The sequence below is a fragment of the Geotrypetes seraphini genome, chromosome 13 (genome assembly GCF_902459505.1).
Source record: "Geotrypetes seraphini chromosome 13, aGeoSer1.1, whole genome shotgun sequence".
Taxonomy (NCBI): domain Eukaryota; kingdom Metazoa; phylum Chordata; class Amphibia; order Gymnophiona; family Dermophiidae; genus Geotrypetes; species Geotrypetes seraphini.
The window spans coordinates 21,078,090-21,096,450 of NC_047096.1; the positions used below are offsets into that span (position 1 = coordinate 21,078,090).

The following is an 18,361-nucleotide window of genomic DNA, read 5'->3' on the forward strand; positions in this document are numbered from 1 at the left end:
AACATAAGACAGGCTAAAACCCATATTTGATATACCGCAAATATAAACAAAAATTAAATCCAAGTGGTTTACAATGTAAAAGCTAGGGGAGGGAATATATTCATAACCCTAAAGACGAGACAGTTAACAGTACAAAGCTTAAAAGGAAAAAAAAAAGATGCAGGGAAATTTATAATAAAAGTAAGGGATAATGAAGGGAAGGAAAATAGCAAAAGGAGGATGGGTAGGGAGGCAGTTCTTGAGAAGAGAACCTCGAAATTCAGGTTGGGGAGACAAAGCATTAAAAGCCAGTGGGAAATAATAAACTATGTTACTATGTTATTCAATTGACATCTGATAGAACTCTGCTCAGAGACATGAAGGCAATTTATTCCGCCTCACCACCCAATAAATGTAAACTTGCTCTGACTGTTATGTTGCTAGCTACTACAGCTATGCTTAGCCTATTATCCAAGTAATAAGTATATAAAAAATTGGTTTTGAAAAACTTAACTTGGAAATGTAGCTGGTTCCGACGTGCCACGTTTCGATCCTGCGTCAGGGAACCGACAACAAAAGTGGTTACAATGGAGGTGAAAGCTCATGAAAAATACACTGCGATTTCACTGTTTCTCTAAAGGTGTACTATGATGTAGTGACTTTTTTCATCTATGCAATATCGTTTTAGTCACTCAACTTTTAAGTATATATTGCTTAAATTGATTACCCCTTTTATATATTTTTTGACTGAGTGCGAAATAATAGGCTTATGGCTGAGACTCTTCAGTCTTGTGAAATCAGTTGGATTTGGTGGTCTGAGCCTGTGATATTGCTTAGGCAAGCCAAACTTTGGTCTCCTTTTATCAAGCCGCGCTAGTGGTTTAACGCTCATAATAGCATGCGCTAAACCGCCAAACGCGCTAGCCGCTACCGCCTCCTCTTGAGCAGGCGGTAGTTTTTGGCCAGCGCAGGGGTTAATGCATGATGAAAAGTCACGCGTGTTAACCCCGCTAGTGCGGCTTAATAAAAGGAGCCCTTTATCTTTTAACTCTAAAATCCAGCTGTATCGCTGGGCATGTTCCTTCCTTATGTTTTTCACATGTGACAGCAAGTCCAGGGTACTGTTGGTCTATGACTCCCCTTTGTGTCTCTGCAGGAGTCGGAGGGCCAGGGTTGCCCATTCTGCCGCTGTGAAATAAAGGGCACAGAGCCCATTGTGGTGGATCCCTTTGATCCAAGAGGTGGAAGCATGGCAGGCTTGGTTGTACACTGTGCAGATGGAGCACCTTCTCCTAACTATGATGATGACGACGATGAAAGACAGGAAGACCCCTTCTTCATGATGAAAGAATTAGCTGGTAGCAAGGTAAGAGAGGATGTGACATCATGCTCACCTGCTGCCCGGGGCATGTCTCTGCTTGAAGGCAAAGGGCTGGCTTGTACATAGTTCCAACTTTGGTGGCAATGGCTGACAGTCTTCATGTAATTTCCCAGAGAAAGGGGTTTACGTTGGAGAGTGAGCACCAGGATTCTTCCTTTTTTTTTTTTTTCTGCACGTACTTATTTGGTAGAATTGATGATATGTAAATACTTCTTGCTGCTTGTGACTCTATTTGCCTGTCTCGGTGCATTGTTGCCACCTTCAGGTCAGCAGGTGGGATTGCTCCGGAAAACAATTTGGAAAGTTTTACTGAAGGTTTGGGGTTTTTTTTTTGTAGTCTTTAGACTAGAGAGTTGCGCGGGGACAGAAATCCCACCCATCCCCGCCCGTCCCCACCAGGATCCTCTCCGTCCCCACCCGTCCCCGCCAGGATCCTTTCCGTCCCCACCCGTCCCCGTCAGGATCCTCTCCATTCCCACCCGTCCCCGCAAGGAATTACCTCCATCCCCGTCCGTCCCCATAAAAGCAGCAATTACTTCTAACAGGATCATCAATTCCACAGTTTCTTTTGCTGTTTTCCTTGTGGAATCTCTTTGGTGGAACCCTTTTTTGTTTTCTGTTCAGGTAATTAACTTATAAACCCCCCTCTTTTACTAAGGCTGACTGTGTCCATTATATTATATGGATGAACCCTGCTTCCAAAGCCTTCCATCCCTGTGGGAATCCCGTTGGCTAGAGGGGGGTCCCCGTGGGAGTCCCATGGGCCAGAGGGGGGTCCCCGTGGGAGTCCCGTGGGTTAGGGGGGAATTCCCGCGATCCCCGATCCTGTGCAGACCTCTACTTTAGACCTAGCAGTTTCCTCCTGCTCTCTATTGGGATATGGTATCATGGTTTTGTGGGTTTTTAAAAATTATTATTATTAACTACCCAAGGTGTGTGTTGGGTTTATTTATTTATTTTTTTATGCATCCCTCTCCTAACTCAACCTGTAAATGTCTTCAATCTGGGTTCATAAGCTACAGAGTCCTCCAATACCTGGCTAGCATGGATTCTACATCTGTCACTGTGAGTGATGGCTTGGATTTAAGGGAGTGGATTACACCAGTCTAAAAGACTCAGGAATGGCTAGTTCAATAATATTTGAGGGTGTCATGAGATGGTCAGATGAAAGCTATTTGATCAGTTTGTTACCTGAAAGTTGTCCCAGATAATGAGTGGATTGTGTACTGGGGCTTTAATTTTTTTTTCTTTGATTTACTCGGTGATTTGAGGCTTTCTAGTCTGTTTCAGTTTGATTGTTGGTTTTATTTATTGTGAGGTGTTTGTTGTTGGTTTTTTTTGTGTTTTTTTTTTTTTTGGGGGGGTCTTCTCAGTGTTTGTTTCAACTTTTTTAAAAATATATATATTAATGCACTTGTACATTCCTGTGGGAGATTCTGTTGGGATTAGGAAGATGTTCCGCATAGAACTTCACGGTATTGCGGTATATAAGCTGTTATTATTATTATTATGTTCTGTAAAATGGCTGAGACTCCCTGTCCTTTAGGTCCTATGAATACAGCCTTTTTGCCCAGAAATGGAGTCCAGCTCTTCCCTATAAGCTGTGCATGTATTTTTAAAGTAGCATCAGCATACATAGCTCTGGATGTATGGAAACAGTATGCAGATAAGTTAGAATAAAGAAGGCTTATAGCAGTGATCTCCAACCATTTTCATGCACAAGGCTGCGGCATGAATATGAGAAAGCTCTGAGGGCCACCAAAAGATTTCAAGCTTACACATAACTACTAATTTTGTAAATCACCTTGACCTGCTTATCTTTGATTATGAGTCAGTTTTGTTTATTTTTGAACACATCCAGGGAAGGGGCGGGAAGGGGGGTATTTCTGTCCTAGTTTTGACCTTTGGGTATTTACATTTGGGATGGGTGGGAGGTTGGAAGGACATTATTAATTTGAATAGGGTAAGGATATTGGACAAATTTATGTATTTGTGTAGTATTGAATAATTATTGGGGGCGGGAAAAAATGGTTTTGATTAGGTATATTTGTAAGTTGTATGTGCTTTTGTTGATTAATTGTATGTTATATATTTGTATATTGCACTATTGCAGTTTGGAAAATCAATAAAGAATTAAAAAAAAAAAAATTAATACCAATATTGATTCTACAACTCTTCAAGGATATATTTTAATAACTCTCTATTTTGCATCGTCAATAGTAGGAAAGTCCATAAATGAGACATCTGAGTAACACACTTAAAATTGTTTGCAATTACTATATCGAGTGGGCAAGATTGAAATTAGTGCATTTATAGGATTTAAAGAACATTTCGGCCATTTGAGGGCTGCAGTGGAGGACTTCAAGGGCCGCGTTTTAGAGATCACTGGCTTACAGTGTAACAAGGGAAATGAGTAGACAAGAAATGCTTCTTTCCAGAAGTTTTGCTACCCAAGTCACTGATGACAGACAAACACACGTGACAAAGGAAGGTGACAATAAGGGGTTTTTGATGGGGTTCTAGGACGTGCAAAGTCCAGGCTGTGCACCCAGTGCCTTGTGTGTCCATCCTTACAGGTTGAACGTCCTCCATCTCCAGTTTCTATGGCACCACAAGCATCACTCCCTCCAGTGCCTCCACGCCTTGACCTCCTGCAGCAGTGGGGACCTAATCCTCCAGGGGCTTCCAGTCCAGGGACTACTTCAAAGGTAGCATATCTCCAGCAGGCTTTTCTTAACTGCACCATTCTCTAGTGTATGAGAGGGCTGGAAGGGTGGGTAGAAGCCCTCCTCTCTGCTTTTTTCTTCCAGTCAGAACCATGACAATAATGCTAGTGCCATATGCTTTTGTTTGTGATTGCCTGGGGATTTTGTGCCATTTTAATAGACTAACCTACTGTTTCTGGTCTGCTCATTGCAGCAGAGACCCTGAGGCCAAGAGCTGTGAAGCAGGGCTCAATCTGAAGTCTGTCTCATGGGCTTTAAATTCATCTACTAGATGTCATTCTTGGAGGACCATTACTCCCAGAACCAATCTGGAGAAAAGTAATGCATTGAACCAGGAACCCTTTGCATTTCAGCATGCAGCACTGCAGCCAAAGTGGCCCGAAGCATTTTAAATTTACATTTACACCATTGCATCCTTTCAGTTTGTCTCCATTGTATGCAATATTTTGTCATGCATATTCATTTGTGGGTGATGTGAAAACCTGACTGGCTGGGAGTCTATTGGGACAGATTAAGGAACCTCTGCTTTAGATATTGGATGCTGCTGGTAGGTTGGGCAGCACAAGCTAAGCAGACCTACAGGAAAACTTATGTGGTAGTGAAAACCGAGGACTAGAGCAAGGGGTTAGGGTTCAGCCAAGTTTGTGCACTGGTGAGTGATGAGGGTCAGTTGGATTTGAATATCAGATATTCAGCAGTGGAGTAGGTAGGTGGATAAATGATTCCTGGCTTCTAGGCTCAAACTCCCAGGGCATGAATGAATGAAATACACATGGATGTTTAACTATAAGAATGCGTAATGTTTTTATGCTGTCAAGATGATTAAATAGTTGGAAGAATGTGTGTGGTCATTAGGTTTTCGCATTTAAGCATAGAAATAGAGGAAGTAATATTCATTTAGCTGCAATCAGTGCTTTGTCAAATGCTGGGCACAACCAGGTGAATTGTGCCTGGATCTTCGGTGCTGGGCCCTTTCTAGGTACCACAAGATAGCTGTGGAGAGTTACCCAGACACCTCTTATATAACACAGCAGTACCCACATAATTAAACCTGGTTAACCTAGGACAGCCTTTCTGCTGTCCTAAATTAACCAACTAAGGACATAAGAATTGCCATACTGGAACATTAAGCCATACTGGAAGATCCATCAAGCCCAGTATTCTGTTTCCAACAGTGGCCAACCCAGGTCCCAAGTACTAGCTAGATCCCAAATAGTAAAACGGATTTTATGCTGCTTAACGTAGGAATAAGCAGTGGATTCCCCCCAAGCCATTTCAATAATGGTCTGTGGACTTCTCTTTTAGGAAATTATCCATGCCTTTTTTAAACCCTGCTAAGCTACCTGATTTCACCACATTCTCCAACAACGAACTCCAGAGTTTAATTATACGTTGTGTGAACAAATATTTACTCTGGTTTGTTTTAAATCTACTACTAGTTATCCGTGCATTGCCGCTGAAAATCGATGGTGCCATGGTAACTCCTAACTCCACTCCCAGACTAATCTGGTACTAACTGGATAATGCCACAGTAGTCTGCCTGGTCTTTCAGTGGCACTAGCACTTGTTTGCCACTGAAAATTCAGGATTGACCTGGTCAGCATTAATTAACAGGATGGGAACCTCTCCTATTCGGTTAACTAACACTAGCTATTCTGGCTCTGAAAGTGTATCTTGTGTGCTTGAGAATATTACTCTTAGGCAGTGTTCCCTCTAAACTGTGATAGAGCTTAAAAGCACACAATATTTATAAGTATTCTCAGAATAAGCAGAAAAAAAATTGAAAAAGACTCAAGAAATTACTTATTCAACACAATTAAGGTAGAATCTTATTGTTACCAAGAATAATCTATTATTTGATACTTATAAGGACTTCAGAGGTGACACTCATGGGCCACGTCAGAGTGAAAATTCACCGTGTCTCTTCACTAGTCCGAATATTTTTTATCTGTATTTTTTTATCCATATTCATGAAATGACTAAAGTGCTTAAAAGTATTTGATAATAGTTTGCTTCTTTGTAACTATGTAGTTCATATAATGTAACAGTATAACTCATAAAGTAACTTAAAGTCTTTCCCATATACCAAGGAAAAAGTTCACTTAGCTCAGGGGTCTCAAAGTCCCTCCTTGAGGGCCGCAATCCAGTCGGGTTTTCAGGATTTCCCCAATGAATATGCATGAGATCTATGTGCATGCACTGCTTTCAATGCAAATTCATTGGGGAAATCCTGAAAACCCGACTGGATTGCGGCCCTCAAGGAGGGACTTTGAGATCCCTGACTTAGCTGAAAGTTGTAAATAGTCTACCTCAGTGTTTCCCAACCCTGTCCTGGAAGACCACCAGCCAGTCGGGTTTTGGGATAACCCTAACGAATATGCATGAGATTTGCATATAATGGAGGTGACAAGCATGCAAATCTGCCCCATGCATATTCATTGGGGCTATCCTGAATACCTGACTGGCTGGTGGTCCTCCAGGACAGGGTTGGGAACCACTGGTCTACCAGATGAAACCGTCCAATGTGCCACACAGATCTTGTAAAGTTGTTAATTAAATGTTCAACGGAGCATCTCCGTTTCATTCATAGTCAAAGCTTCATCAGAAGCAGGGCACCATTCCAGACCTTATAAATTACAAACTTCAGTGCAGGAAAAACCACAGCAATAGTTAGCAAAACAGGGAAGCGCTCAGTTCTCTTCCTCTCTCCATTTATACTGGTGTAACCTAATATTTGTATTTCATAGGCTTTGACTGGTTGTCTTCATAAGGATAAACCTTTACCCATACCACCAACTCAGAGAGACCTGCCTCCACCTCCCCCACCAGAGAGACCACACTCCATCGGCACAGAGAACAGACCTCAGAGACGCCCACTGCCTTCTACGCCCAGTGACTTTCCTACCAGGGACAAAGTGCCCCCTGTATCTTTAAATCGCCAGGCAGAGTCCTGGCAACCACGGCCCATTCCTAAAGCACCTATCACTACTCTAACTCCCAGTGACCCCTGGGTAGGCAGAGAACTAACCAATCGACACTCTCTGCCCTTCTTCCTACCCTCTCAGATGGATTCCAGGCAGGAACCCCACCGGCATGGAAGCACGCTCAGTCTGGATACCACTGTGGTAAGTTACTCTTCTCTTGGATAGGGGCTCCCATGCTCGCCGTCCTACAGAGGAACTAGGATATTGGACCCAACTACTACATAAAATATAAATGTACTTACTCTGTAACAGGTGTTCTTTTAAGACTGTAGATCACCAGTCACACATATGCAGGTCCCTGGTCCTTCTGAGAAAAAGCTTTTTATAAATTGAAGCTGAGGACAGTGTTCTGCAAGGATCATACACCATACTGCTTCATGTGTTTCTGTGATATCCAGCTTTTTTCTGTGTCTTGGTGCTTGTTGCAAGTGCAACACCCAGGACAATATCCTACAGACTTATTTCCCCTGTTGAGCCAGGCTCTCTAGCTTCTAGGGCAGCAGTAAGAGGGCTAACTCCAGTGAGTGGCTTTCTTCTAGGCCAGGGTTAGGCAATTCCGGTCCTCGAGAGCCGGAGCCAGGTCAGGTTTTCAGGATATCTACAATAAATATGCATGAGATGGATTTGCATCTCAAGGAGGCAGTGCATGCAAATCCATCTCATACATATTCATTGTGGAGATCCTGAAAATCTGACCTGGTTCCGGCTCTCAAGGACCGGAATTGCCTACCACCTGCTCTAGGCCTTTAGTAGGGAAGTATTGGCTTGTTTTAGTTTCAATGCATCAACCTATGACAGACCACTGATTGAGTGGAGGGCTTGATGCACTGCTGGCCTGAGAGAGGTTGCGGTGTCAGCTTCCCTGTTTCTGGATTAGTTGTCCCCCTCCTCTCTCTGGCTTTTGCCTTGGGACAGCAGGCTAAGTCAGCAGTACCAGGCAGCATCCTTAATAAAATTAGATTTTTAAAAAAAGATAGAGAATCAATGATTTAGAATTGCAGAGGCTTCTTCTGATACTTTGTGGGTTCTTTGGTATTTTCAGATGACAAATGTGCATAAAACTATATACTCACTATCACCCAGGAAGTAGATACAATAAATACCTTTAATATGATGCCAACAGAGTACACAGCTATATTGCTTCTATTTACAGGTAGAGGATCTTCACTATGGATTCTATCCTCCTGTGCATGGGGAGAGGGCATGAAAGGCCTGTACTGCAGAGACTTGCATCTAAGCCCCTACAGTGCAGAGATGGAACAATGGAACAAACAGAAAAGTTCCTAGTAAAATACCAGTGTATAGCTACAGTTATACTCTTGCCCTGCCCTGTCCAAAAAGGGCAGTTTATGTCCAGGATAGCCAGTCAGAACATGTGCATATATAGAGAAAGGATTACTTCTCTCCCTCAATTACTAACTGATAAGGGAGGTTAAGGCTGCTTAGTAAAGTCCTGTAGAGAGAGGGATTCGCTACTTAAGAAGTGTAATTAGGGCATATCAGAAAAGGAAGACAGACAAAGGTAAAAATTAAATGAAAGCCTTGGATATGGCCCAGTTTCCAGTAACAGAAGTATGTCGGGTTTGTTTCTATTCTGCGTCAAATCAAAAAAAGGGAACTGCTGTGTGGATTTGGGTAGATGCAAGCGCCCTGAATTTTACTGGCAGCTGGGGGATATTTCCCTAAGCTCAAGCCTGCATGTTGGATAGTTGGGAGCATAGCTCTTGCTGTGGGGTTTGTGGTAGGAGGACTGAATGGCCACCTTCAGGGTGATTCAGATACTGGACCATTTGGGCTGGGTGATGAGCTCCAAGAAAAGCAAACTAATACCCATCCAAACCTTAATGTACCTAGGGACCCATTTCAACACTAAGGTGAACTAAGTCAAGATAGTGTAAGTTAAAATTCTAAAATTCAGGGTACCTCTCTGACAGCTCCCAAGGACTGGGATTATCTCCAGCTTCCAGGCTTCATGGTAACCTCTTTGGAGCTGACCCCTTGATTGAGAGCCTACACAGATTACATTATTAACTTGCTAGTCACCCCAATTTTTGGACTTTACATATACCTTCCTCCTGTGCCCCAAGATCCCTTGAACCTATTGATGGGGATATATTTGGAAGTGCCTTCTAGATGGTGGTCATTTTGGTGTGTTTCTTGGAATAGGGAGTGCACTTGCAGAGACAGGTAACTCAGAAGGTTTCAGACAAGAGCCATCAGACTAGTTTTGATGTGTCTCTGTCCTTAATGAAGGCAATGGTAGTTCAGATCTCCTCTGCCCACACTACAGTGGTGGTTTATGTAAACAGATAAGGGGGCGCCTGGAGCACATCCGATCATGGAAGCAATTCTCTAATTCCACTGGACAGAGTGGTATATTGACAATTTCCACAGCTCATGTAGCTGAGATAGGAAGTGTTCAGACTGACTTTCTTAGCAGAAATATGTTAGACCTTAAAGAATGGGAACTGAGTGCTTAGTCCAGAAGCCTTCCAACTGATTGTTTATCATGTGAAGTGATGGTAATTTGGAAGAGCTCCAAGTGTATCATATTTTTTCAGTCATCAAAGGAAGGAGAATCCAAAGAAATTTGCCCTCCTTTGGCCATGGCAGAAGGGCCAGCAAGTTTGTCTTTCTATTGTGGTCACTCATAGGCAGGATGTTCAGGAAGCTAGAAGATCATCCTTCAGTCATTCTAATCACTCCAGACTGGCCGAGGAAACTGGTATATGGATCAGATGAGATTGACAACTAGGGTTCCCTCTCCACTTTCCACTCAGACAAGAGCTGTTGCTTCAAAGTTCAGCTTGTTGATGAGGATTTTGTCTCGCAGCTTGTTCCTCGATGATAAGTTGGTTTCATGAAGGTGCTATATGAGTAGAACAAACATAATTCCTAAGGACCCGATGGTCTCATGGTGGAGAGCAACTATTCTGACTAGCCTCACTTTCCTTGTTTTGCAGTTCCTCCCTCTTAGCCCATTACACAGGCATCTTTACAAGACTTTTCACTCAAGATGATTATTTTTTTTATATATAGATTTTTATTAGTTTTCAATTTGAGAACAAAGTGCATTAAAATATACAATTAAAGTCATAGACAGCACTTTCAATCGAACAAAGAATACTACAAAATATTTCCCCCCTCCCACCCTAATTCAAGAACAAAAACAAAGTGCATTAAATTATACAAACAATATCATAAACAGCACATACATTCAATCGAAGAATACTACAAAATATATTTCCCCACAATCCCTGGATGTTCAAATCAAATACGAAATAAAGGCATTATACAACTAATCAGAGTTAACAAAATTCGCCAATGGACCCCATGTTAATTTAAATAGTTTATTATGACACAATATTTCTGAATTCATTTTTTTCATATTTATATAATAGACATAAAGTTTCCCACCAAAAGGAAAAATTAAGTCTGTCCCAATTTTTCCAGTTCTTGGTATTCATTTGCATGGCTATCCCAGTCATAATGATAAGGAGTCTGCTTTTATACCTTTCTAATGGAGGTTTAACATTCAGCAATGTTCCACAGATGACCACTTCGTAGGACAGTGGAAGCGTTGATTTCAGTATCATATTAGTATGTCTCCATATTGATTTCCAAAAATTGAGTATCAAATATTTAGTGTTGTTCTATTCCAACAGATATATTTTGAAATTCAGGCCTTATCTTATTTGGCCTCTCTCGGGAGTTGGTCACTTTGTGACCTGTACCATTATCTTTAATTAAAAGTGGCCTTGTCATTTCTCTTGTTGCCTTTTCCAGGAAGAATCCTGGGGAAAGGAAAGGGACTGGGAGTTGTCTTCATCTTCTGAATGTTTGCCAAGTTCTCCTCGGATATCCAAAAATAACGCCTTTAGGAAAGTCTGAAGTTTGTTCATGCTGTTAAGATGTTGCTGCAGAACCTTTTGATGGCATTTGATAATTTTATTATTATACATGGTTGCCAATGTCCACTTATGTTATACCACACACCACACATGATTTTATATTTTACCCCTGAAGGCATGTTTTTGCCGAAACACGAATTTTAAGTTGGATATTCTGAAGAGAGAATAAAGGTATTCCTGAACATACACAACCAATCACAGAGTCTTCCAATGCTGTTAAGCAGGCCACAAAAGGAAGAGACATTGTTTAAATACATAGTTCCCACACCCATTTGTCCAAATACCTCACCAAAATAAGAATTGGTGCTGCTGGGTCAGACCAGTGGTCCATCGTGCCCAGCAATCCGCTCACGCGGCGGCCCTCAGGTCAAAGACCAGTGCTCTAAATAAGTCCAGCCTCACCTGCGTACGTTCCAGTTTAGCAGGAACTCGTCCAACTTTGTCTTGAATCCCTGGAGGGTGTTTTCCCCTATAACAAGCCTCCGGAAGAGCGTTCCAGTTTTCTACCACTCTCTGGGTGAAGAAGAACATCCTTATGCTTGTTCGGAATCTATCCCCTTTCAACTTTAGAGAGTGCCCTCTCGTTCTCCCTACCTTGGAGAGGGTGAACAACCTGTCCTTATCTACTAAGTCTATTTCCTTCAGTGTTTTGAATGTTTCGGTCATGTCCTTTGTTTCTTTCAGAACATGAATAGTGGGCCCTTGGCAGCTTCTGAGAATGATCATCCCAGAGTAAAAGCTTCCTCCTCTGCAAGCGCTATTTACTCTTTGGCCTCCAGGTAGGTTGCACTTCTCTAGCAACCTCTCATTACACTGGGCAGAGTTCTGTGCAGCAAGACCACAGCTGGTTCTGGATCATGGAGTGTAGGGAGGCCATTTCTCTTTTTTGCATGTCCTATGGGCATTGCAGAGAACTGTTTCTGTGTGTATGTTAACAGCCCACAGAAGTCACCAGTTAAAAGAAAACACCCTCATATGTGTGCACTTTAGAAAAAGGAGGTATCTGTGTTATCTGACAGAAAGACCGTGCAACTGAAGGCTCCTTATTCTTGCTATTCCAGTGCCATCTATTACATAAGTCATAACTATCCGAAGAAACAGATTGGCTTGTGTTTACTGGCTACAGCTTTGCTTACAGTTTTGTCTGTTCCCTGTGGTGTTTTATTTTCCTGATGTTGGCAAGGGGGTGTTTTTTTTCCTGGTTCCTGCCCCACCTTGATGTCAGGAGAAGCTTCATCTCTAAACCTAAGTGCCTGTGCTTTGAGAACATAATTTCTGTTTTACTCAGCTTGTGTGTCTTCCTGCTCAGGCCATTGCCGGTGCCTACCCTGCCTCTAGGAGATCAGTGCGACAGTGATGACAACGCCGAGTATATGACTCCCTCTTCCCGGCCATTACTACTTGCTGTACATAAGACAGACATTGCGCAGCCTTTGGAAGCAAGTCACTACTTTTGGTAAGAACTTTGATGCGGAGTGCCTTGATGCACGTTTGTGAGATTACACTGGTCTGTTAGTGTGTAGCCTGGAGCAGAGCAGGATAATGTCTGTCCATACAAAGGAAGGGGTAATGGTAACTGAGGATGAGTTACACTTAACGTTGTGAGAGCAAAAACAGCCATTTCCCTTAGCTGATTCTCCTCCATCTCTGTCCATTTCTTGTGAATGGAGGAGGAACAGCAGCAGTGAGGATTAATATTTTGGACATTGTTTCCCCATCTTGTTACCCTACCTGCTGCAGTCCTGGGGTTTGGGAGACGAGTAGGAGAGGAACTTGTAAGAAGACTGGAGTGTTTTAGGAACACTTAATTTTATAATTTTCACTTTGATTTTCCTCACCTGCCACCCTTACATTTTTATACTTGATTCATCCTTTCTCCCTGACTCTGGTCTTGTTTTTTTCTTACCACATGCCCTCCTTCCCAACGCACCATCTTCCAGTCCCCACTAATATTTCCTCCTAGTTTACAGCATCACCCTTGCCAAACTGGGTACAATCCTTCTAATGCTTTTCATGATTGCTTTAAGTCTTTCTTCCTAACTAAACTTCCCGTAGAGGCCGAAAGAAGGATCAGTCCATATTATATACCTCTCGTATGTTTCTCTCTGCCCTATCTGTTTTTCTGTATCCCCAGATCCTCTTGTGGAGGGAGGGGGCTATGAAGGGCTCTTGTCCCTCTTCTCTTTGCCTAATCGTTCTGTATAATTTTCTTCCTCTTTGTTTAGATATCAGGACTCCTTTTCTCAAAACCTTTAACCCAAAGATCTTTCTTTCTTTAATGAGCCAGATGTTCTCTTTACTGCTCTAATGTTCTGTGACTTTAAACATCTACCTTTCTTTTTTCCATCAGTGCTCACTACTGGTTTAACATAAGAAAAGCCATACTGGGTCAGTATCCTGTTTCCATAGTGGCCAATCCAGGTTACAAGTACCTGGCAGAAACCCATTTAGTAGTAATATTCCATGCTACCAATCCTAGGGCAAGCATTGGCTCTTCCCCCCATGTCTGTCAATAGCAGACTCAACCTTTTGATCTTTAGTCCCTCTGTTGCTCTTAGCCATGCAGTTGTTTAAATCACAGTTTCCTTTTTAGTCATTAGTACTCAACTTTCTCCTCCAGCTGCTCATTGTTTGTTTAGATTGTAATCTGCATAAATCTAGTCTTGCCATCACTGTTCTTTTCTCCTTTGATACAAACTCTGGGCCAGATGCTTGAAAATCGCCATTAAAATCCTGTGAGTCACTGCGGTGCTGGTAAAAGGTCCAATTTGAAAACGGTGATCGATGTTGAAATAATTTTGCATACACATGAGTTTTGTGAAGGTCTGCCATAATCCCATCCAATCAGTCATTGGAAAACGTGACTGACACATGCACAGAGCCAGCAGGGGAAGCCCCAAACAGCTGGCGGCAGAGGAAGCCCTGAAGCAGCCTCGTGCTGCTCAGCTGTTTGGGGAAAGCAGAGCAGTTGTTTTTTAGTTTTTTAATGGCCCCCCCAATAACGAACCCTCATATCCCCAGAACTTTAAAAACAAACAATTGTCAGGAAGGAAGCCACTTCCTCCCTCCTTGACTACCTGGACCCTCTACTTTTAACTGAAGATTGGAAGGAGGGCTGCCCGCTCTCTCCTGCTGCCAGGGCCCTGCGACAAAAGCCACAAACCTCTGGGAACCCTGAATTCCCTCCCCCCCCCCCCCAACACATGCCTCTAAATTGAAGATTGGCAGGAGAGATGCCCACTTCCTCCTGCCGCTGGGACCCCGCTGGGCTGGATGAAAAGGAATGTTACTTTGCATATTCCAAACTGTCTGTGATCCTTGATATTAAGAAGCCATTGTTTTTCTTTGTATACCAGGTCTTTCATTTCTTTCACACGGTGGCATCGCTCATTTGCTGATAATGATATGAATCTTTGCTTCTGTGACATTCTCCTCCAGTCTTCTCCCAGCTACCACATCAATTTTTTTGTTCTTATGTTGAATCCTCCTAGACAAATATCATATTTTTAACTGCCTCCTCTCTATGTTCTCTTTGTGGAGGAAAGAGAGGAGTATATAAGGTAGCTTGCAATATGGGTGTGACACTGGAAGAGTGATAGAGGAGAGTGTGGGACCAGAGAGGCGATTTCCCTTATGTTATATTAATTCACTTTAGGCCCTGGTGCCTATAGTACTTTGAGCCTTGCTGGAGCCAAAACATGCTAGTAAAGGAGCATACCTCTTCTGTGTCTCTTTATGGGGAGGGGGAGGTTAGGGTAGTTTAAGAGCGGGCAGGGGGGCTGCATTCAGACAGCTGACCTAAGTGTTGTTCTTCTCAGTGCCCCGGAGTGTGATCTAACTGAGGGACTCACATATGAATCTATGTGCAACATCCAGTCCCAGGCTGTGCCCACGGTACTGGAACTCTCAGGTATGTGGTTATGAGAAGCCTGTTAGCTCTATGAGTTCTCTGTTCCAGATCCAAATTCCTGCCCTTGGATGTGAAAGAAAAAGACCTCATTAGCAACAGAAAGCATCTCTAAGCTAGGAAAAGAGACTGCACATGGGTGTGCATCTGTACTCATAACAGGACAGGCCGTAACTTAACTAGGAGCTGATGCATGCTAATCTGTTTCCTGTCATTGTGTGTTACCTTTGGTATAAGGTCATGTTACTAAAACTAGGACATTATGGCAACCTTGCTCTTTCTCTGCCCTGCGCAAACTACCAGGTAGCATAGATGGGCGGAGAGCAGGTGAATCCCTTCCAGAAGTGACTTCTTGTCTATTTTTGAAGCGCTCTTATAAAGTTTGTTGGAAATTGCAGTTGTGTGAGAGTTGCTTTGTAAATGCGAGGGAGAGAGTGGGTTATAAACATGTCCTTCCGTTCCATCAGGTGAAGAGTGTGCAGTTGTAGAAAATGTAAGAAATGGACCAGAGGAGTCTGAGAATGAGGATAGTGGGTATGATGTCCCCAGACCACCCCTGCCTATCGCCCCTGCACGCCGTACTCTTTCAGACATCTCCAATGCCGCTTCTGCCTTCAGTCGAGCGTCTCTGGACAGCGATCCTTTGGCCTCGGGAACAGGTGAGAGTTGTGGCTGCAGTTTGGCATGTAGGGATGGTTCACAATTTCCAGAGCTCACTTTGATTTCTAGCACTATGAAACATTGAGGCTCTTTTGTCTATGGATGTTTCCTGTCCTGCACCTTTCTGTACACCAGGGATACACCATAGAAAAGTAGTAACATCTCTATTTCATTGCAGGTTTTCTAGACACATCCCAAGTTCCAGAACGACCTCCAAAGCCTCTTCCCCGGAGGATCAACTCTGAGCGCAAGGCGGGAAGTGTCCAACAATCTGCCTCTGCTATGTTGTTCCCGCAGCAGCTGTCCAGTGAGATAGAGAGCCTCCTGAATCAGGGTTACTCCTATCAGGACATTCAGAAAGCCCTGCTTATTGCTCAGAACAATATTGAGATGGCCAAGAATATTCTGCGGGAGTTTGTGGCTATTTCTGCCCCTACCCATGTGACCACATAGCACTTGTGCAACAATGGCCCTGGCCTCTGTGGACCAGTGCTGTGAGTAGGGATCTGGGAGTGTGCTGGGACCCAACCTCTCCACATGGTTATGTTCACATGTTTCTTGAATTGAGAGCAGGAGAAATAAACAGATGGTTGTGGGATCTACACTACTTTCTCCAAGGGGGAAGGTTCTGCAGTGCTCTCTGGTAGCAAGAGGGGTGGGAATGTGGAACTTGCTCCTACAGATAGAGTGAGGTTTTATGGTATTATCTGTTGGAAGCAAGAAAACTGGGAAGAATGCAACACTTTTACAAAGAGCAAGGGGAATGTGCCTTCTCATGGTAATGAAAGGAAATAGAGCTGTAATGCTTTTTACTGTGTGTCTTCTGATAGGTCTCCTCTTCCTGTGCATCTTGTGACAGTTCTAAGATTTACAGATGGTCACTGGCATTCAGACCTGAATGAAGGAGAAGTAAATCGGGAGGGTGGAGGAGCTGTGAATGTGAGGGAAAGGCTTCTCACATCCTTTGAAGGGGAAGAGAAGGTCTATACCTGCTGGATTAGGGAAGGATTTCTACTCATGAGCTGTATTTTAGGAAGTGCTTCATTTTCTTAAGCCTCAATGATGTCCAGATCTAGTAGTAATTTCCAAAAAGAGCTTATCTACTGATAGTTACCCTCACCAACCCTGATTCATTTACCCACCTTTTCTAACCTTCCATCCCATCCTTCCCAGCCTGTGGACACTGCCATTCTATTGACCACACACTCTTGAAACTGTGAATCTTTGAACCTTGGAAGAAAGTGTTGTGTCAGCTGCCTCCTGCCTCGAGAGAGGGAAGAGATTTCCTAGATGGCATGAGGTATTGGCAGCAGTGTCTCCTGGCCAGTTTATTTCCATCAGTGTTACCCTTGCCGGTCTCTGGTTTGCATTCTTTCTTGCCAGAGCACAACATGCTGGTCTGCAGCATCATCTAGAGCCACAGAAATTGTCCAGTAAGGGACACATACCAGTGGATTTTATTTTTATTGTGACCCCAGTAGTTTCCTCTTATACCTTTGGGCTTCCAGCTCAATCAGAACTGGCCTTTGTTGAGCTACGGTGCCATTATCTTAGGGATTTTCTCCTATTTTTTTAAATCCCTACTCCAGATTTCTCCACCAGAGCCCATGTACCAGAGATCCTTCTGAAACCTACAATCATGGCCCTGAAATCAGCCATTAGGTGTCAGCATTATATACTGATGAACTTCCACTCCTGCCACCCTATCCTCACCTTAGCTGGGGGGTCTTGAACACTGCCTTGGGAGCAGCCCCAGCTCCAACTGACCCAGGAAGCAGAAAATTCATGGGTATGTTCTAAGTAGAACTTTTTATTTAAGAAATGTTTTCCCATGGCTGAATGAAACAGTCTGCTGTGCAACAGTGGTCTGTATTTTTAATATCATTGAATGCCCCTTTGGTGAATTCTCTTTGATGGCTTTGAACATCAATAAGGTATGTGGGCCAAGGGCTCCTTGAAGGCACTATCCATCACCGGATATTCAACTCCACCTTCATCCCTTCCTGGTCCTTTTCTGAAATTCTGCTGAGCTGAGTCCTTGGACCCTCAAACCGTTCAGCTTTTGTGTAGAGGGCGGCAGCAGGCTTGATGCCCATCTTTGCCCATTATCATGCACTGGTTTAAAGCAGGGATGCTCTTTCAGACAGGAAGTGATGGCATAGTTGATTTAGTGCATAGCTTGCTCCACTGACTCAGGTTTCCATTATAGGGCTGCAGCCATGGCTCTTACTGGAATTGGAAGGATTGCTTTGGGTGGGTGGGTGATGAAGGTGACATATTGCTTCCTGACTGGCTGTGAAGAGCATTTGTCCTTTCTTGTCTGCATCCCTTGTTCAGCTCTGTTCTAGGTCAGGTTTTTTGACTGCTGAAAGGTAAGCAGGGAGGGAAAAGGGCTGAGAATGTGTGTATTTGGGTTTGTTTTTTTAAAACCATAAGGTATTTGGCAGTTTCTGGAGGAGGGGTTGATGGTGACCTCTGCCCAGGATTTTCATGGACTGGTTTAAAAGTATGATAGTGACATGAATTATAAAAATTAAAAAATAAAATAATAAAACTTCTGATAGCAGTAATTAATCCTTTCAGACTTGTAAAGATTAAGGAAAACAGAAGGTAAATATTCTTACAAAGAATAGTTGAGCTTTAAGATTTATTTGATTTGTTTTGTCTTGCAGATTTCCTTATTAATGTAGACTAAACTAATGTTATTTATTTTTTTTTTCATTATATGCTGTCCACTAAAGATTCTTTTGTTTTTTGATTTCTTTTACCTGTTTGTTTCTTGTTTTTTAATAAATTTGCTTTGTTGTAGCATA

At 42.9% G+C, this 18,361-nt stretch overlaps 1 protein-coding gene across 1 annotated transcript in view; it reads left to right on the forward strand.

Moving 5' to 3' along the window:
* Positions 1-18,361, forward strand: part of CBL (Cbl proto-oncogene) — a 78,442-nt gene extending 60,081 nt beyond the window's left edge. Inside the window, exons 9-16 of the mRNA XM_033917734.1 lie at positions 1,136-1,345; positions 3,937-4,068; positions 6,834-7,211; positions 11,666-11,760; positions 12,291-12,437; positions 14,800-14,891; positions 15,356-15,547; positions 15,727-18,361. Of these exons, the coding sequence (XP_033773625.1) occupies positions 1,136-1,345; positions 3,937-4,068; positions 6,834-7,211; positions 11,666-11,760; positions 12,291-12,437; positions 14,800-14,891; positions 15,356-15,547; positions 15,727-16,001 (1,521 nt within the window). The 3' untranslated portion in view covers positions 16,002-18,361. The remainder of the gene's footprint in view (positions 1-1,135; positions 1,346-3,936; positions 4,069-6,833; positions 7,212-11,665; positions 11,761-12,290; positions 12,438-14,799; positions 14,892-15,355; positions 15,548-15,726) is intronic.